We start from the raw sequence: 22,147 nt of genomic DNA on the forward strand, positions 1-22,147 counted from the left end.
AGTTGAGGCCATTTACATTCAAGGTCACTATTGATAAGTAATGAATTGGTCCTGCCATTTTCCATAAATATTCCTATTGTTTACTTTGGATTTCTTTTACTGGGGGACTACTGAGGGATGTTCTGCCTTCACATTCATAATAATGGCTATCTATCTGTTTCTATATGTAGCACATCCTCAAGCATCTTTTCTAAGGCTGAACAAGTGGCGACAAATTCTATTTCTGTTTGTTATGGAAGGGCTTTATTTCACCTTCATTCATAACTGAAAGCTTTGCAGAGTATAGTATTCTGGATTGACAGTTTTTTCCTTTTAAGACTTGGACTATATCTCGCCATTCCCTTCTGGCCTGTACGGTTTCTGTAGAGAAGTCACCTGTGAGTCTAATTGGAGATCCTCTGAAAGTAATCTGGCATGTCTCTCATGCATATTTTACAATCTTTTCTTTAGATTTTACTGTGGAACTTTTGACTACAATGTGTTGTGGTAAAGATTTTTTCTGGTCATGTCTATTAGGAATTCTATGTGCTTCAAGAGGGATTTATTGGCCAGCGCCGCAGCTCACTAGGCTAATCCCCTGCCTTGCGGTGCCAGCACACCAAGTTCTAGTCCCGGTCGGGGCACCAGATTCTGTCCCGGTTGCCCCTCTTCCAGTCCAGCTCTCTGCTGTGGCCAGGGAATGCAGTGGAGGATGGCCCAAGTACTTGGACCCTGCACCCGCATGGGAGACCAGGATAAGTACCTGGCTCCTGCTATCGGATCAGCGCGATGCGCCAGCCGCAGTGCGCCGGCCACGCCGGCCACTGGAGGGTGAACCAACGGCAAAGGAAGACCTTTCTCTCTGTCTCTCTCTCTCTCACTGTCCACTCTGCCTGTCAAAAAAAAAAAAAAAAAAAAAGGGAATTATCCCTGGTATGCAAGGATGGTTCAACATTCACAAATCAATAAATGTGATACATCACATTAACAAACCAAAGAACAAAACTATATGGTGGGGCTGGTGCTGTGGCATAGCGGGTAAAGCCACTGCCTGCAGTGCCAGCATTGCATATGCGTGCTGGTTCGAGTCCTGGCTGCTCCACTTCCAATCCTGCTCTCTGCTGTGGCCTGGGAAGCAGTGAAAGATGTCCCAAGTCCCTGGGACCCTGCGCCCACATGGGAGACCCAAGGGAGACTCCTGGCTCCTGGTTTCAGATCGGTGCAACTCTAGCCATGGTGGCCATTTGAAGAGCAGGCTAGCAGATGGGGAACCCCTTTCTCTCTCTGTCTCTGCCTCTCTATGGCTCTGCCTTTCAAATAAGTAAATAAATCCTTTTTAAAAATATGGTTATCTAAAATAGATGCAGAGAAAGCATTTGATAAAACACAACATCCTTTCATGATGAAAACCTTAAGCAAATTGGGTATAGAAGGAACATTCCTCAATACAATCCAGGCAATTTATGACAAACCCACAGCCAGCATCCTATTGAATGAGGAAAAGCTGGAAGCATGCGACCTAAAGTCCGGAACCAGACAAGGATGCCCACTCTCAGAATTGCTATTTAACATAGTCCTGGAAGTTTTAGCCAGAATCATGAGGCAAGAAAAAGAAATCAAAGGGATACAAATTGGAAAGGAGGAAATCAAACTATCCCTATTTTCAGATGACAAGATTCTATACTTAGGGGACTAAGACTCCACTGAGAGACTATTGGAACTCATAAAAGGGTTCAGAAAAGTGACAAGATATAAAATCAACATAGAAAAATCAATAGCCTTTGTATACATATACAATGTCAGGGTTAAGAAATAACTTTTAAGATCAGTTCTTGAGGCCGGCACTGTGGCGTAGAGGGTAAAGCCTCCACCTGCAGTGCCGGCATCCCATTTGCGTGCCAGTTCAAGACCTGGCTGCTCCACTTCCAATCCAGCTCTCTGCTATGACCTGGGAAAGCAGTAGAGGATGGCCCAAGTCTTTGGGCTCCTGCACTCATGTGGGAGACCCAGAGGAAGCTCCTGGCTCCTGGCTTCAGATCAGCACAGCTCTGGGCATTGCAGCCAATTGGGGAGCAAACCAGCGAGTGCAAGACCTCTCTCTCTGCCTCTCCTTCTCTCTCTATGTAACTGTGACTTTCAAGTAAATAAATAAATATTAAAAAAAAAAAAAAGTCCCATTCCCAAGAACTCTAAAAAAAAAATTAAATACCTTGGAATAAATTTAACCAAGGATGTCAAAGATCTCTACAATGAAAATTACAAAACATTAAAGAAAAAAGACATTAAAAAATGGAAAAATCTTCCATGTTCATGAATTGGAAGAATCAGCATCATCAAAATGTCCATACTACCAAAAGCAATTTACAGATTCAGTGTGATTCCAATCAAAAAACCAACAACATTCTTTGCATATCTAGAAGAAATGATGCCAAAATTCACATGGAAACATAAGAGTCCCCAAATAGCTGAAGCAATCTTATACAAAAAAAAAAAAAAAAAAAAAGCTGGAGGCATCACAATACCTGATTTCAAGACATACTACAGGACAGTTATAATCAAAACAGCCTGGTACTGGCACAAAAACAGACTTGTAGATCAATGGAACAGAACAGAAACTCCAGAAATCAATCCATTCATCTACAACCAACTTACCTTTTGATAAAGGAGCTAAAATCAATCCATGGAGCAGGGACTGTCATTTTAACAAATGGTGCTGCAAAAACTGGATTTCTATATGGGGAAGTATGAAATTCAACCCCTACCTTACACCCTACACAAAAACCCACTCAAATTATTAGAGAATATGGGGGGAAACTCTACAAGACACTGGCATAGGCAAAGATTTCTTGCAAAAGATCCCAGAAATGCAGGCAATCAAAGCCAAAATTGACAAATATGATTATATCAATCTGAGAAGCTTCTGCAATGCAAAACAAAAAACTCAGCAAAGTGAAGAGGCAACCAACAGAATGAGAAAATATTTGCAAACTACACAACTGACAAAAGGTTAATATCCAGATTTATAAAGAACTCAATAAATTCAACAAAAACAAAACAAACAATCCAGTTAAGAAACAGGAAAAGGCCTTGAACATGCATTTTTCAAGAGAGGAAATTCAAATGGCAACAGACACTTGAGAAAATGCTCGGGGTCACTAGCCATCAGGGAAATGCAAATCAAAACTATAACAGGACTTCACCTCATTCCAGTGAGAAAGGCTCTCATACAGAAATCAAAGAATGACAAATGCTGGCAAGAATGTGGGGGAAAATATACCCTGGTCCACTGCTGGTGGGAATGTAAACTGGTTCAGACACTGTTGAAGACAGTATGGAGATACCTCAGAAATCTGAATATAGACCTACCATATGACCCAGCTATCCCACTGCTGGGAATTTACCAAACCAAAAGAAATCAGCATATGAGTTATCTGTACCTCCATGTTTACTGTAGTACAACCACAATATATCAGATATGGAATCAACCCAGATGTCCATCAACTGTTGACTGGATTAAGAAATTATGGGGTCCATGGGACTGGCACTGTGGCATAGCAAGTAAAGCTGCCATCTGCTGTGATGGCATCCCACATGGGCCCTGGTTTGAGTCCCAGATGCTACACTTCCAATCCAGCTCTCTGCTATGGCCTGGGAAGGCAGTAGAAGATGGCCCAAGTCTTTAAGCCCCTGCACCCACTTGGGAAGACCCAGAGGAAGCTCCTGGCTTCAGATTACCACAGCTCTGGCCATTGTGGCCAATTGGGGAGTGAACCAACAGCTGGAAGATCTCTCTCTCTCTCTCTCTCTCTCTCTCTGCTTCTCCTTCTTTCTCTAACTCTTGACTTTCAAAGAAACAAATAAACCTTAAAAAAAAAAAAAAGAAAGAAAGAAGTTATGTGAGTCAGCACTGTGGTGCAGTAGGTTAATCCTCCATCTGTGGAGCAGGCATCCCATATGGGCAACAGTTCTAGTGTCGGCTACTCCACTTCTAACCCAGCTCTCTGCTAAGACCTGAGATAGCAGTAGAAGACGGCCCAAGTGATTGGGCCCCTGACCTGCATGGGAGACCCAGAAGAAGCTCCTGGCTCCAGATCTGCCCTGCTCCAGCTGTTGCGGCCATTTCGGGAATGGATCAGCGGATGGAAGACCTTTCTCTCTGTTTCTCCCTCTCACTGTCTGTAACTCTACCTCTCAAATAAAATAAGTAATAAAATCATTTAAAAAAATTATGGTGTGTGTGTGTATATACACACACACACACACACATACACACACACTATGGAATATTACTCATCTGTAAAAAAAGAAAAATGAAATCCTGCTTTTGCAACAAGATGGACACAACTGGAAACCATTATACTTAATGAAATAAGTCAGTCCAAAAAGACAGACACCAAATGTTTTCCCTGATCCGAGGTAACTAAAAGAGTACTGGAAATGTAATGTATTAGAGTGAAACAAACATTTTGAGATTCAATGATTGTTTACAGCCTTTGTCTCTTCCATTGAGGAACAGTGCTTTTTTTTCTTCATACTATTTATTGAACTCTTACTTAGTATAGGGTTAATTATAAGATCATTAAGTAATCTGAAAACAGATCTTCATAAAAATCAAGAGTGAGAATTTGAGAGAGGAGGTACAAGGGTTGGAGCATGGGTGAGGGGGTGGGGGAGCATCACTCTGTTCCTAAATCTGTATATAGGAAATACATGAAACATGTATAACTTAAATAATTTTTTGAAAAAATTACCTAGGACACGTTATTAAACCAGAAAGCAAGAACTGTCCAAAGAATGATGGAGAAACATCAGACGGATGCAAAAGTTCATTTGGAGGCATCATACCACTGGCCAGACCTGGAGTAATTGGAGCATCAAAATAGATGGTGACAGTAACAGACTGTAAACTCATTAAGTAGAAGAAACTCCAAGAGTCCACTGTGATATAAACAAACAGCAAAATGAAGGATAGAGAAAGCTCTACTCTTGGATGCAATTCCAACTAACAAATCTAAGAAGAATACTGGAATTGAACAAATTACTCTTGGCAACCTTCAGAGGCAATATTGATTCAAATAAGAATTGAGACTAGATGCTAAATTGGACAGGTGAAAAAAAAATTTGATGAGGACCAGAATATTTTTAAGTGTATTTACATAGTCTTGAAATATTTCCTCAAAAATACCAATTGCTATTTAAGAACAATAACTTTACAGCAGAGAAGTCTGACAGGCTACTCCATGACAACAAAAGTCATCACCCATGGACAAAACAATATTGGGCGTCTCTTAATATGAAACACTGAGATGAGTTCAGGCAACCCCTGTGTTATATATGCTGAGAATGCATAAATCCTGAGGAAACACCAAACAAACTCAATTGAGGAACATTCTACAAACTATGTATGTAGTCCTGTACAATTCAAACATGTCATTATCATTATCAAGGCCACAAATGTTAGGATCTTAAAATATAAGACCTAGAAAATGTTATAGATTGAAGTGGAATGAAGAAAAAGGGCTGGGGCCAGCTCTGTGGCACAGTAGGTTAAGCCTCTGCCTTCGGCACCGGCATCCCATATGGGCACCAGTTCTAGTCTTGGCTGCTCCTCTTCCAATCCAGCTCTCTGCTATGGCCTGGGAAAGCAGTACAAGATGCCCCAAGTCCTTGGGCCCCTGCACCTACATGGGAGAACAGGAAGAAGCTCCTGGCTCCTGACTTCGGATCGGCGCAGCTCCGGCCATTGTGGCCATTTGGGGAGTGAACCAACGGAAGGAAGACCTTTTGCTCTGTCTCTCCCTCTCACTCTCTGTAACTCTAACTCTCAAATAAAATAAATAAAATCTTTAAAAAGGGGGGTGGGGGGGCTAAGTGCATGTACACCACATGATGCACATGATTTTGATTAGATACTGGACCTAAAAAGGACATTATTGGGAGAATCAGCGAAATTTGGAGTCTATGTAGTAAATGGTAATTCTGAGCAATGTCAATTTCCTGATAGGAAAGTATCTATATACTCAGAAAATACATATTGACATTCTAGGGGACAATAGGACATTATGTCTACAATTTATTTCATTTTTGACCACGGAGGGGCACATTCAAATGGCAAATCTAATTTCTTTTACAAAAAGACTCTTAGTCCAAGAAGCAGCCAATGGCATACCTATCCCACCAATTAGGAAACGTACTTCCATTTGTACAGCACCTTTCACCCATTTGCCCATGATATAGCTGCTATATTCTGTATGTATCCAGTCTTCTGCTAAGTATTTTACAACTATAGATTTATGCTCTATCTTTTGTTTGGTCTCATCTCATCCTGATAGCAAATTTTTGTTTATTTTTTCATATAGAAGCTTCCAGGATTCTTGCATTACAAAGCCATATGGAAAGTCTATTCTCTCAAATCTTTTTTTTTTTTTTTGACAGGCAGAGTGGACAGTGAGAGAGAGAGACAGAGAGAAAGGTCTTCCTTTTTGCCGTTGGTTCACCCTCCAATGGCCGCCGCGGCCGGTGCGCTGCGGCCGGCGCACCGCGCTGATCCGATGGCAGGAGCCAGGAGCCAGGTGCTTTTCCTGGTCTCCCATGGGGTGCAGGGCCCAAGCACCTGGGCCATCCTCCACTGCACTCCCTGGCCACAGCAGAGAGCTGGCCTGGAAGAGAGGCAACCGGGACAGAATCCGGCACCCCGACCGGGACTAGAACCCGGTGTGCCGGCGCCGCTAGGCGGAGGATTAGCCTAGTGAGCCGCAGCGCCGGCCTTTCTCTCAAATCTTCAAAGAGATGGGAATGAAACTATTTTCTAGCTACTCTGCTCTCATATATACCAGTTAATTTTTCATTATATTTATTTTCAAAAGAAGCTTGTAAGCAAGGTGCCTTTATTTAACTGTAATTTTTCTCTCTAGTCCAAAGGGGGCTATTAAGAATCTAATATAAGCTGCATTTCTTTTTTCAAAAAAAGAAAAGAAAGGAAAAGAAACAACTAATAAATTAGCCTTCATTAAAATAAGAAAGTTCCAATCAACAAAATGCACCATTAGGAATATGGAAAGATATTAGTAATATACATACCTGACAAAGGGTGAATTCAGAATATATAAGAACACTAATAAGTTAATAAAAAATAGAATACAAAACTTAAAATAGACAACGTAGGTTTTTTTATATGGGAAAAATATCCCAAGCAACACTTAACAGAAGCTACCCTACAACAGACACATAGTGCTTCAACAAACACCTTTATTAGTTATTAGGGAAATGCAAATTAAATGTGAATTACTATTATGCCCTCCAGCATATTAGCTAAAATTTTGAAAAGAGAAGAGATCACATGTTGACAAGAATGTGGAGAGCTCTCCTGCTGGTGAGAGAATAAATTGATATTATTTGACATTATATATTGATCCTCAACACACCCATATTCTATGACCTAACATTTTCAACCCCGGGTGTATTTCCACAGAAATATACATACACAAGAACATTCATAGCACTATTATTTCTAATAATCCCTAGCTGTAAACAACCCAAATATCTATCAATAGTATAATAAATAAATGATATAGCTATGCAATGGAACATTAATGGATGTGTCATGCAAACATAATATTGAGAAAAACAAGTTCCCAGAAAAGAATCAAATCTATTAATTCAACAAGAGGGCACAACTAATCTGGCAGAAATCAGAACAGTAGTTTCCTTTGGAGTTGTTTAACCAAACAACTGATGGAAGCCATTGGGGCACCAAGCTCTACAAGTATAATCTGTGCACTTGCCTGTGTGTAACATTATACTTCATTCCATCCCCTCAGCTCACTGCAACATTTACCAGAGGAAATGCTCATCTCCACTGGTCTTGTAAACTCTTCTGTTTTCTTCCTCCAAATCCTGCTGAGTTACTTCCTGCTATAATGCTCTAAAGTGCGACCTGACCCAGAGGTTGGCAAACAGTTGGTCCTGCTTTACTTTACATGCCATGGAGAGCTGTTCTGCTCCACGCCACATGCCACTCCCAACAGTCTCACAGAGCAGGAGTGAGACCAGGTGTGTGGGGGCTGTGATGCATATAATACTCAAAGCACTTGCATTTTGTTTTATTCCCTCACCCACAACTTTTTGCAGTGATTCCCCAACTAATCTTGCTGTTAGTATTTCCTGCCTTCCATTCATATGTGAAACTGAATTTCCTAAAATGCATTTAAATGCAACATCTATTTGGTCATGAATATTATTATCCCCAAACTATAGATCCCACAGAGCTAGCTTTCAACTCCATCACAATCCACTGCCTAAGTACATCTTCAGTCTTATCTCTTACTAGTCATTTACCTGCCCTAAGACTGTCTTTTGCAATTCCAGCATCCCATATGGCACCAGCTGAGTCCCGGCTGTTCTACTTCCAATCTAGCTCCCTGCTAATCTGCCTGGGAAGCAGCAGAGGATGGCCCAAGTCCTTATGCCCCTGCACCCACATGGGAGACCTGGCTTTGACTCCTGGCTTTGGCCTGGCCCCACCCCAGCTGTTGCAGCCATTTGGGGAGTCAATAATTGGAAGATTCCCCCCACCCTCCCTCTCTCCCTCCTTCTCTCCCTCCCTCCCTCCCTCTCTCTCTCTCTCTCTCTCCACCCCTTCATAGTTCTGACTTTCAAATAAATAAAATAAAGCTCTAAAAAAAAAAATCACATAAATTTTTTTATGGAACACACTGTCCAGATTCCTACTTCAGTATCTTCCCTCACAGAATCCTCAGTTAGAATATTCCTCCTTCTCCTCTATTCCTGCCTACTCTTTTCAAGGCCCATAGCTTGCCTTAGCTTCTTCAGTTCATAGTTATCACTACTTTTAATACTGACACTATTAAAATTCACTTTACACTTAATCTTCACCATCAAGTTACGTATTTATGTACAAGACTAAGATCTTCACAGAAAAAGGTATAAAACATAAAAAATGTTTTATATCTCTTACGTATCTAAAATGAAGTGCCAATGGTGGAGTAATAATGATCAGCCAACAATGCAAAGTTTTAAATATTATAAAAGTAGACATCTTACCAGTTTCAAACTACAAACAATTTTTTCCTTTATTGTCATAATACTTGGCTTATTTAAGCTAAATTAATGAATGCAGCAATCAGTTGGATAGAAATTCATGGAGTTCAGCAAATAGCAGTCCTTGAAAGAGCAAACCACATCTACCCAGCACAAGCCCAGAAGAAAGAAATGTCTGCATGATGCAGTTATGAGCCTACCCATGTGGACTACAATAGGTTAAATAGATTAGAGAGCCATTGCCAGCAGGCAAAATGTATTTTCTTTAACTCCTTCACAAAAATGCCTACAGTGATATTAATATTGATCAGAATTGAATTAAAAAGTTAACAAATGAGTGAACAAATGGATATATGACTGATATACACTCAATTTTTAGGGACTTTATTAACTTGATATTATCAATCAATGCAATATATCAAATACAAGTCTCTTCCCATTGGCTATATAATGCTGTGGGTATTACATGCAAATAAGAGCTTTTTTAAAAAAATTAATCTTGGAAGCTTAAGATTAGAACAGCTATTTACTTAGCAATTTTTACATGAATGATTTTTTTGTATGTAAATTTCTTAATAAATTATACATAAGTGGTCTAAACTATCAACCATTTCTAAATTTTCACATCATTAAGCACAATGGTAAGATGCTTATGGCTAATTTTATAATTTTTATTGAAGTAAAGAATACCTTTATTAAAAATATACTTTACCAGCCAGCACCGCGGCTCACTAGGCTAATCCTCCGCCTACAGCACTGGCACCCCGGGTTCTGTCCCGGTTGCTCCTCTTCCAGTCCAGCTCTCTGTGGCCCGGGAGGGCAGTGGAGGATGGCCCAGGTCCTTGGGCCCTGCACTCACATGGGAGACCAGAAGGAAGCACTTGGCTCCTGGCTTTGGATCGGCGCAGTGCACCGGCTGTAGTGGCCATTTGGGGGGTGAACCAATGGCAAAGGAAGACCTTTCTCTCTGTCTCTGTCTCTCTCTCACTAACTCTGCCTGTCAAATATATATATTTAAATAATTTAATAATTTAATAATATTAAATAAATATATATATACACATACACTTTACCTATTTTAAAAATCTGATCATTTCAGGGCCAGCGCTGCGGCGCAGTGCGTTAATGCCCTGGCCTGAAGAACTGGCATCCCATATGGGTGACGGTTCTAGTCTTGGCTGCTCCTCTTCCAATCCAGCTCTCTGCTATGGCCTGGGAAAGCAGTACAATATGCCCCAAGTCCTTGAGCCCTTGCACCCACATGGGAGACCCAGAAGAAGCTCCTGGCTCCTGACTTCAGATCGGCGCAGCTCCAGCCGATGTAGCCATCTGGGGAGTGAATCATCAGATGGAAGACCTCTCTCTCTCTCTCTGACTCTCCTCTCTCTGCGTAACTCTTTCAAATAAATAAATATTTATTCCCAGTGATCAACTTCTGTTCACAATTGATCATAATGAAAGCACTAAGAGTCAAAGGAAGCACATAAACAAGTCTAGTACCTGCTAATACTAACCGATAGAATAAATAAAGGGGAGAGTGATCCAACATGGGAAGCGAGATACTCAGCAGACTCATAGAATGGTGGATGTCCTAAACAGCACTCTGGCCTCAGAATCAGCCCTAAAGGCATTCCGATCTGGCTGAAAAGCCTTTGAGAGTATTTCAGGCATGGAAAGCCAAGACACTCTGGCAAAAAAAAAAAAAAAAAAAAAAAAAAAAAAAAAAAAAAAAAAAAAAAACAAACCTAAATGAAAGATCTCTGTGAGTGAGATCCCAGTGGAAAGAACACATCTTCAAAGAAGGAGGTACCTTTCTCTGAAGGGAGGAGAGAACCTCCACTTTGAATATGACCTTGTCTAAACAAGATAAGAGTCGGTGAACTCAAAAGGCTTCCATAGTCTTGGAAACTCATGACTGGTGCATAGGGAGATTACTGGTGCCATAAACAGGAGTGTCAATTTGTAAAGTCAACAACAGGAGTCACTGTGCACTTACTCCTCATGTAGGATCTCTGTCCTTAATGTGCTATACATTGAGACTTAATGCTATAATGAGTACTCAAACAGTATATTTCGCTTTGTGTTTCTATGGGGGTGCAAACTGTTGAAATCTTTACTTAATGTATACTAAACTGATCTTCTGTAAAAAAAAAAAAGAAGAAGAAGAAGAAGAAGAAATTAGCAATTCCCAACTTGACTCTCACTGGGATTAAACATGACAATAGGTCTGATCTGATTTCAACATCATTTAAAAAATCATCTAATATTTTTCACTTTATGTTTGTGTGGAAGCAAACTGTTGAAATCTTTACTTAATGTATGCTAAACTGATCTTCTGTATATAAAGATAATCGAAAATGAATCTTGATGTGAATGGAAGGGGAGAGGGAGTGGGAAAGGGGAGGGATGCGGGTGGGAGAGACGATATGGGGGGGAAGCCATTGTAATCCATAAGCCATACTTTGGAAATTTATATTCATTAAATAAAAGTTAAAAAAAAAAATCTGATCATTTCTATCTTTGTAAAAATCACTGTCAACTATTTTCTGTGTTTTCATCCACATGTTTTTGTCATTTAAAATGTAAAAAATGTGTTTTATATATCAACTAAAGCAAATTTTAAAAATAACTGCATTCACCCTCTTCATTTTCTCACCTTCAGCTATTATTCAGCTGTTGAGAGGCAGGGCACACACTATTAATACCTGCTGGCTGTGCAGTGGCATACTATATAAATGAAATACAAAGAGAACAGCACATACAGCATGCAACAACATAACAGAAGGAACAGAGTCAGTGCCGTACCTGGGTTATTATTAACATTACTTTTGGGTGGTTTCTGGACCGGTTTGGGAAGTGTAGATTCAGTCAAGGCTTTATTAGCAACAGCTTGTTGAGCCTTCTTTATACTGCTTCCTTCGGATTCCCATGTCTGCTCACCAAGACTCAGCTGCACTGAGAACATCTTAGAAAAACATAAATAGACAAAGAAAACATTTAAAATTTTCAGGAAATAAAAGAGGCTATCTGAGAGAAAAACAAATACCCCACAGAATCAGAATGTTAGAGCTAGCAGTGACCTTAGAAATCATTTGCAACAAAAGCTCTTATTCTACTCTGAGAAAGAGTAAGAGATAGTCCCAAATTCTGTTATTTACTTCCCAAAGAATTAAGAGCAGCTCTAAACATACATTTTCAGTAGAATAAATCAAGAACTCTCTTCCCTAAATAGAATCACATTGTGAATGTCATTCAAATAGTCCTCAAACAAGTGAATGTAGTATACAGAGTAAGAGAAACTGTAAGAAAAGCCAAAAAGCCCTGTCTCCATAAGCTTTTCATAAAACTGAATTCCTGGGGCCAGCACTGTGGCGCAGAAAATTAACCGCTGCCTGTAATGCAATAAGTGGTGCCTGTTCATGTCCCAAGTGCTACACTTCCAATCCAGATACCCACTATTGGCCTGAGAAAGCAGTGAAAAAAAAAAGCCAAATTGTTGGGCACCTGCCACCCACATGGGAGGCCTGAAGGAAGCTCCTGGCTTCGGCCTGGCCCTGCCCTGGCCATTGCAGCCATTGTGGCCATTTGGGAGTGACCCAGCAGATGAAGTTCTCTCTCTGTCTTACTCTCCCTCTCTGTAACTTTGCCTTTCAAATAAATAAACAACTCTTTAAAACAATTTCTTAAACATAAAACTTACTATAATGTAGTCAATAAAGACATACAATCCTATTAAATTAGTATATCACCAAGAAACTCTTCAATCCTCACAACGAACATTTAACCAGTTGGCAAATTCCGTCCATTTTAACCTCATAAATATCTCTTAAATTGTCCTCCTCTCTCTGCCAATGATAATGCACTGAATTCAGCCTGCTTCCATCTTCAGCTTAGATGTAATTATCACCTAACTGATTGCAGCTAAAACGATCATTCTAAAATTCAAACCCAACTGCATCACCCCAACCATCCACTACGTTAAAAACCTTCAACTGCTCCCATTTCAGCATGGCACAGATTTTGTTCCTGTCCATCCTCACTTCCCATACACCCTTCCCCTTGCACATCCTACATCCTGTCTACAATATATGAGCCCTGAAACTTACAGTTTACCTTTACAATCTAAAATCAAGTTACAAGACACCCACACAACTGCTTTACTCCATAGACTGCTTATCTCTTTGCAATATTAAGATGCTGCTATTTATTAATATAAAAAATAAACCTTTAAAGAAAGGAGATAAAGAAAGGAGATCAGGCAGAAAATAACTAAGGTATTGAAATTGGCATCAGCAATAACTGTAGAATGAAATTGTGTGCCTCCTAAAATGATCAAGTGAGAAGTACACATCAACAACTACATATTATTCTTGGCAAACAATGCTCAACCTGAGCCGAATTATAGGAAAATAATCAAACAGATCTAGTTTATGGGCTATTCAACAAGACATCTGGCTTAGACTCCAAAAACACCAATGTTATGAAGGGAAAAAAACAACAGAAAGAAGGAGGGCTGCTGTATCTTAAAAGATATTAGAGAGAAATGAAAAGACAACGTATGAGTCTTAATTAAATTTATAACAGGGAGTAAAAGCCATAAAGGACATTAAGAGGAGAACCACAGAAACCTGACTATATGGATTATACTTTGGTTTGAACATGAACCTCAAAGTTCATGTAAGGTAAACTAACCCCCAGTGCAACGGTGCTGCGAGGTCATCACGGTCTGCCTCACAAATGATTACTGTCAAATGGCAGGAGTGGGTCCTTGTCAAGAGAAAGGCCTTGTGTGAAAGTCAGTTTGGCCACCTCCTGCTCTCTAGCACTCACTTGTCCAGACCACCATGGATGAGGCAACAAAACGTCCCTCACCAGATGTGGCTCCTCAGTCTTGGACTTCTCAATCTCTAAAACTGTAGGTCAAATAAATTTCTTTATAAGTGACTCAGTCTCTGGTTTTGTTACAGAGGCACAAAACAGACTAAGGAAAATTACATTTTAAATAATATGAAGGCAGTTCAGTTTATAGGAAATCAAATTAAAAGATAAAGGGGCCAGCACCGTGGCACACTAGGCATACTTAATCCTCCTCCTGCAGCACTGACATCCCATATGGGCACCGGTTCTAGTCCCAGCTGCTTCTCTTCCAGTCCAGCTCTCTGCTGTGGCTTGGGAAAGCAGTGGAGGATGGCCCAAGTGCTTGGGCTCCTGCACCCACATGGGAGACCAGGAGGAAACACCTGGCTCCCGGCTTCGGATCAGCGCAGCTCTGGCCATTGCAGCCACTTGGGGAGTGAACCAACGGAAGGAAGACCTTTCTGTCTCTCCCTCTCACTGTCTGTAACTCTACCTCTCAAATAAATAAATAAAAATCTTTTAAAAAATAAAAAATATAAATTCATTTGGGGGCAAAATATTTTGAAATTCATGCAGTTTTTTTTAATAAATACACATTTTCCATGAACTTTTTGAGGATCCCTCTTTTTTATGTTTATTTTTTAACTTGAGAGAAAGGATGGGGGCAGAGAAAGAAAAAGAGAGTGAGCAAGTGCACTCTGACCCACTGTTTCACTCCCTGAATGTGCTCACAACAGCTGAAACTGGCCAAAGCTGGGAGTTAGAGGCTCAATCCAGGGTGGCAGAAACACACTTATATGAGCTATCACAACTGCCTCCCAGAGTCTATATTAGCAAGAAGCTACAATCAGGAGCTGGACTCAGGAGCTAGTTGGGAATCAAACTCATGTGCTCAGATATGAGACACAAGTGTCTTAACCATTAGGCTAAACACCCACCCAACCTCCATATGTTTAGTCAAAATTAAAGTTCCTGAAGCACTGTTGTGCAGAAAAATGTCTTTAGTCTTATAACATAGATTTGTGTTTAAGAGTAAAGTGTCATGATGGCTGGAACTGACTTTCAAATTGGTCAAGGAAAAAATTTATGTCAATATAGAAGAAGCAAGAAGTAAAGTAACATGGCAAATACAGTAATGAACAGTGACTCTGAAAAATATATGAGTACTGACTTCATTACTCTTTCTTTTTTTTGATTTTTCAAAATGAGAGTTGGAAAATATTTACCATCATTTTAAACTCAAAAATACATAGCTACCTGTTAAAAGTGATTGATTTTTCTTTTATTCTGATTCAGTTTAAAACATATACCTAATATATTTACCTGATTTTAAAATGACTTTTCAATAACTACTTCTTTAAAAAAAAGTTTGGATTTAACAAAGATTGTTGCCACCAAAATAATAAAATGTAAATGTCTTACATCACAGCATATGTAATACATAACCCATATGCTAAAAAACAAATATCTACTGTGAATACTAGACTATGAGATTCCTGACAGTATCAGCAAAGCATATTAAATTTACTCTGCATGTCTCCAAACTTGTCCTTGATAAACATAATCAATAAAACTAATTGACCATTGGGAATTTCCATACTCAAGAGGCATAACATCAAACAAAACATCATCTCCCCCACACCGTCTCCTCCAAAATCACTTCATACTCCAGAATAATCTATAAATTATTCTCAATTAAATAATCAATCATTCAAAACCTTAAAAACCTGTTTATCCTTGCCTTTTTTATTTATTTATTTATTTATTTTGACAGGCAGAGTGGACAGTGAGAGAGAGAGAGAGAGAGAGAGAGAGACAGAGAGAAAGGTCTTCCTTTTACCATTGGTTCACCCTCTAATGGCCGCTGCAGCTGGCGCACTGCAGCCGGCGCACCGCGCTGATCCGAAGCCAGGAGCCAGGTGCTTCTGGTCTCCCATGCGGGTGCAGGACCCAAGCACTTGGGCCATCCTCCACGGCACTCCTGGGCCACAGCAGAGAGCTGGACTGGAAGAGGGGCAATCGGGACGGAATCCGGCGCTCCAACCGGGACTAGAACTGGTGTGCTGGCACCGCAGGCGGAGCATTAGCCTATTGAGCCACGGCACCAGCCTATCCTTGCCTTCTTAAGACTCACTCACGGGGGCCAGCACTGTGGTGCAATAGGTTAACCTTCCACCTGTAGCGCTGGCATCCTATATGGGCACTGGTTTGAGTCCTGGCTTCTCCTCTTCCAATCCAGTTCTCTGCTATGGCCTGAGAAAGTAGTGAAGATGGCCCATGCACTTGAGCCCTGCATCCACGTGGGAGACCTGGGAGAAGCTCCTGGCCCTTGGCTTCGGATCAGCACAGCTCTAGCCATTGCAGCCATCTGGAGAGTGAACCAGTGAACAGAAGACCTTTCTCTCTGTCTCCCCTTCTCACTGTAACTCTACCTCTCAAATAAATAAATAAAAAAAGCTTTGGGAAAAAAAAGACTCATTCATATAAATCTCCAAACTGTTCCTTGCAATTTCTATCGTCACCACCTTAATCTAAGACCCTGCTTCACTTCCTGTCTTCTAGTCTTTCCTACCTTCTAATCATCCAAATGTCACCATTTTCCCAGTCTAAGTCCAGACACCTGAGTGGTCTTTCTTGTCCATGTCTCTCTCCATTTGCTCCTGCATCCGATTACCAAACAATTCATTCAACTTCAATCAAGTTCTTCAATAAATTGGAAAATTAAAATTTATATCTGGCTAGTCAGAAGTTTGGAAGAGTCAGACTTGTGACTAACATGTGAAATGAGGGTAGCTCTGTGGGACTGAGCTCTTAGCTCATGTGGGCAGTCAGTATCATAACTGAGTTAAGTTGCAGGATACCCAGTGGGTGCACTCTGAGAATCAGCTGATAAGGGGAAACTCTCACATACCTGGTATCAGAAGTACAGTGTTGAGAGTATAGAAAAACAAATTTTCTGTTTACCATCCTAAAGCAGTTCCCTTAACATCAGACTTCCCCAATCAAGCTACCTTTCTTATCACCATCAACATGAACATTCTGAAAAACAAAAATGTCTCCAATAAATATCTAGTTTTCTATGATTTCTCTTAAGACTCCCACTATAATCAAATGTTTAGTATTTTCAAATGGAAAGCCTGGAGACTAAGTAATGGGTCTCCTATTTACTATGTGCAACATTGAGAAATTAATTATTCTAATTCTATTTTCTTCTTTAGTGAAACAAGACTCATAAAAACACATAGGATGGCTGTGAAAATAAAAACAAAATGGTGTAAATGGCCCCATTTAAAAAGCCACAGACTGGGGCCGGCACCATACTGTAACAGGTAGCCACTGCCTACAGTGCCGGCATACTATATGGGAATAGGTTCAAGCCCTGGCTGCTCTTCTTCCGATTCAGCTCTCTGGTATGGCCTAGGCAAGCAGAAGATGGCCCAGATGCTTGGGCCCCTGTACCTGCACGGGAGACCCAGAAGAATCTCCTGGCTCTCGGCTTCAGATCAGCCCAGCTCTGGTCATTGCAGCCATTTGGGAAGTAAAGCAGTGGATCAAGGACTACCTCTCTCTCTCCCTCTCCCACTTCCTCTCTCTCTCTCTCTGCCTCTGCCTCTCTGTAACTCTGCCTTTCAAATAAATAAATAAATCTTCAAAAAAAAAAAAGCCAAAATCCAACTATATGCTACCTACAAAAACTTAAATGAATTTCATATTTGTCCTATCTCCAAAATATCTCATTATTCCAAAGTCTAAAAAATTCCAAAATCTAAAACACTCCTGATGCCAAGAAATTTGGGTAAGGAATATGCAATATGATCTAACACAAACCAAATCACGTTTCAGAGTAAGGATTATTACTAATGGTGGTGACAGTCATTTCACAAAGATAAAGGATCAAATCAATCAAGAAGACATAGCAATCTTAAACATTAAGGCACCTAAAAACACAGCTTCGGGGACCGGCGCTGTGGCACAGTGGGTTAAAGTCCTGGCCTGAAACACCGGCATCCCATATGGGTGCCGGTTCGAGCCCCAGCTGCTCCACTTCCGATCCAGCTCTCTGCTATGACCTGGGATAGCAGTAGAAGATGGCTCAAGTTCTTGGGCCCCTGCACCCACGTGGGAGACCCAGAAGAAGCTCCTGGCTCCTGGCTTCAAATTGGCGCAGGCAGCTCCGGCCGTTGCAGCCAATTGGGGAGTGAACCATCGGACGGAAGACCTCTCTCTCTCTGCCTCTCCTCTTTATGTGTAACTCTGACTCTCAAGTAAAAAATAAATAAATCTTAAAAAAAAAAAAAAAAAAAAAAACACAGCTTCAAAATAAATGAAGCTAAAACAGGTCAAATTATAACTGAAAACAGAAAATCCAAAATGATTATCAGATTCAATACCCTCTCAATAACTAATACAAGTAAGCAGATATCAGTAAGAATATAGCAGACCTGAACAAATTTCGATGAACACGACCTGACATTTTCAGAACACTAAAAACAAAAAGTAGAATCTACATTTGTTCTCAATTTCTCACACAGCCTGTAACAAAACAGATCATATTCTGTGCCATAAAACAAACCTCTATAAATACCAAGGATTCAAATCACAGAGTATGTTCTCTGACCAAAGCAGATTCAAATTACAAACCAGTAACCGAATGATTCTGGAAAATCCCCAGATATTTGGGGACTAACTACATTTCTAAATAATCCATGATTAAATAAGCAACCAACAGAGAAATCAGAATGTACTGAAGTGGGAATTTCATTTAGCACAGCAGGTTAAGTCTCCAGTTGGGATGCCTGCATCCCACATCAGAGAACCTAGTCTGAGTCCCGGCTGCTCTGCTTTTCATCTGCCATCATCCTAACACAAATCCTGGGAGGCAGCAGGTGACGGCTAAAGTACTTGAGGCCCTACTCCCCATGTGGGAGACCTCCTGGAGTTATGGGCTCCCAGCTTTGGCTTGGCCCAGCACTAGCTATTTGCAGGCATTAGAGGACTGAACTAGCAGAGTTTGTCTGTCTCTCTGCCTTTCAAATGAAATAAAAAGTTTTTTGAAAAAATTACAGGGGCCAGCGCTGTGGTGCAGCAGGTTAAAGCTCTGGCCTGAAGTGCTGGCATCCCAGATGGGCACGGGTTCTAGTCCCAGCTGCTCCTCTTCCGATCCAACTATCTTCTATGGCCTAGGAAAGCAGTAGAGGATGGTGCAAATGCTTGGGGCCCTGCACCCACGTGGGAGACCCTGAAGAAGCTCCTGGCTCCTGCCTTAAAATTGGCGCAGCTCCAGCCATTGAGGCCATCTGGGAGAGTGAACCAGCAGATGGAAGACCTCTCTCTCTGGCTCTACCTCTCTCTGTAACTCTTTCAAATGAATAAAAAAAAAATAAAATAAAATAAATTTTAGAAAACTCTTAAAAAACTACAAAGTATTTTTGTAGTATAATATGAAATATATTTAGTTTTGGACTCCTAAAACACAAATGAATTTCTTGAGTCAGCAGCAGTCTTTTCTTATTCACAAAGAACCTGTGAATAAACTTCTCAATTTACCCTAATAATGTTACTTAGGTGGGGCCTCTGGAAGAGCACTGGTGAGACCCAGAAGAAGCTCCAGGCTCCTGGCTTCGGATTGGCCTCGTTCTGGCCGTTGCAGCCATTTGGGGAGTGAATCAGAAGATGGAAGACTCCTCTCTCTCTCTGCCTCTGCCTCTCTACAACTCTGCCTATTAAATAAATAAATCTTTAAAAAAAATAAAAAAGAAATGAGAAAGGTAACTTGAAAACTCATGTTTAATGGGAAGGACACACAACAGCCAAACAATGCTGAAAAAGAACAATCCCTTGGAGGCCTAACACTTCAAGAATTAAAAAGTTAGTGACCAACTAGCATGGTATTAGCATAAAGACAGAAAAATGGGTCAGGGGTTTGTACTGTGACACAGCAGGCTAAGCTGCCACCTGTAATGTTGTTGTCTTACATAAGCAATGGTTAGAGTCCCAGCTGCTCCAGTTCAAATCCTGCTCCCTGCTAATGCACCTGGGAAAGCAGAACAATGGCCAAGTACTTGAGCCTCCACATGGGATACCAGGATGGAGTTCCAGGCTTCTGGATTCAGTCTGGCCCAGCCTTAGGCATTGGGGGTAAGACTGATCTCTCTCCACCTCCCTCTTCCTCTCTGTAACTCTGCTTTTCAAATAAATAAATAAATATTAAAAAAAAAAAGTCAAGTCAAAAAATGAGAAGATGAAGTAAACATTAAATTAATCATTTTGAGTTGCCATTCATTGTTCAGATTCTGAGACCCAAGGGAGGAAAGAGGAAAGCAGAAAGCACGTAAACACAGGTTACCACATTCCATCAAGGTGTGCAGAGTGTGAGAAAACTCTCCACCATCCGGAAAACATCAACTTCTGGCCAATGTCCCTCAAATCTGGGTCCATTTCAGAGCTTTAAAAATATTCCAAGTGGGCCGGCGCCGCAGCTCACTAGGCTAATCCTCCGCCTAGCGGCGCCGGCACACCAGGTTCTAGTCCCGGTCGGGGCACCAGATTCTGTCCCGGTTGCCCCTCTTCCAGGCCAGCCCTCTGCCGTGGCCAGGGAGTGCAGTGGAGGATGGCCCAGGTGCTTGGGCCCTGCATCCCATGGGAGACCAGGAAAAGCACCTGGCTCCTGGCTCCTGCCATCGGATCAGCGCGGTGCGCCGGCCGCAGCGCGCCGGCCGCGGTGGCCATTGGAGGGTGAACCAACAGCAAAAAGGAAGACCTTTCTCTCTGTCTCTCTCTCTCACTGTCCACTCTGCCTGTCAAAAAAAAAAAAAAAAATTCCAAGTGGGCCTCACTCAAGACCAATTAAATTAGAATTTCTAGGAATGACACTCAGGCATAAGTATTTTTTGAAGCTCCCTGATGATTCAAATAAACAGTCAATATGAGACCTACTACTGTAAGTGTATGTGGGAGTAGGGGGAGGGGATAGGTGTGGGGACAGGGTATATGCAGATGTGGTTTTGTGCATGTGCGTTTTTGAAAATTGCCATAATTATAATTATTTAATGTTGCAAGAAAATTAATGAGCCATGACTAGGTTTAAATCTGTCTTGCCAGAGACAATAATTCATTTCATTAAAATACATTTTATGTCTCACTTAAAGCCACTGATACACATGCATGAATGAAGATGACTTTTTTCCACTAAAAGAATCCAGACTTAACAACTTAATATTAGTTATTAATTAAAATTAGTTAAGAATGCCGCCGGCGCCCAGGTGCTTGGGCCCTGCACCCCATGGGAGACCAGGAAAAGCACCTGGCTCCTGGCTCCTGCCATCGGATCAGCGCGGTGTGCCGGCCGCAGCGCGCCGGCCGCGGCGGCCATTGGAGGGTGAACCAACGGCAAAAGGAAGACCTTTCTCTCTGTCTCTCTCTCTCACTGTCCACTCTGCCTGTCCAAAAAATAAATAAATAAAAAAATAAAAATAAATAAATAAAATTAGTTAAGAATGCCAATTTTTCTGGTACTCTTTTTTCAAAAAATTACCTACAGGCTAAATGAGATGTTCTATGGCCAAAGAACTCAGAAAACAAGTTAGCAAAAGGCATCCCCAAACCTCCTGAAAACTCAAGGAAACCCTGGGACTGTCTAGGAGTAGGAAGTATCTATGAGACCCAGTAGGGTCCACGTTCACCACAACAAACCTATTCACCTTCAAAACCTGGGTTGTGAGAGGATACAGATGTCAAGCCAGTTCACAATGTCCTCCAAAATTTGCAAAGTATTTCCAAGGAATCTTAGGGAAACCAGAATCTTCCAGATTCCTCTAGAATGTTCCCACGTAACCTTGCCTTCCTTTATCAAACAAGAGTAAAGTTGGCTTCAGGGAGAAACTAAATTCTTCCTTCCTAAGGTAACGCCAACAATGCTCTGCCAAACCCTAAATATGCAGGAGCCAGCAGGGGCACTGAGCTAACTCTAATTGGTGCTACCTAAAATACCAGTCGGGGTGAACATCTGGTGCAGCACACAGGCCACGGCTGAGGACACCTGCGTCTCCTAAGTGAGTGCCTGAATTTGAGTGCAGCTCAATTAGCCTCCTGCTAATGCACAAGCTGGAGGGCAGCAGGGATGCCTCAGGTGGTTGAGTCCCTGCCACCCATTTCAGAGACCTGGACTGAGCTCTGGGTTCCTGGCTTCAGTCTGCCCAGGACAGGCTGCTGTGACACCTGGGGATTTCCCTGCGACCCTCTACCTTTCAAG

At 41.3% G+C, this 22,147-nt stretch overlaps 1 protein-coding gene across 47 annotated transcripts in view; it reads right to left on the reverse strand.

Moving 5' to 3' along the window:
- STAU2 (staufen double-stranded RNA binding protein 2) overlaps positions 1-22,147 on the reverse strand; it is a 365,466-nt gene that overhangs the window by 277,424 nt on the left and 65,895 nt on the right. For 44 of the 47 annotated variants that reach the window (XM_070075210.1, XM_070075196.1, XM_070075186.1 and 41 more), the window contains one exon: positions 11,845-12,004. The exons of the other annotated variants lie outside the window; for them this stretch is intronic. In XM_070075210.1, the coding sequence (XP_069931311.1) occupies positions 11,845-12,004 (160 nt within the window). The remainder of the gene's footprint in view (positions 1-11,844; positions 12,005-22,147) is intronic. 47 annotated transcript variants of the gene reach the window in all.

This window comes from Oryctolagus cuniculus, chromosome 6 (assembly GCF_964237555.1).
Source record: "Oryctolagus cuniculus chromosome 6, mOryCun1.1, whole genome shotgun sequence".
In the NCBI taxonomy this organism is placed as follows: domain Eukaryota; kingdom Metazoa; phylum Chordata; class Mammalia; order Lagomorpha; family Leporidae; genus Oryctolagus; species Oryctolagus cuniculus.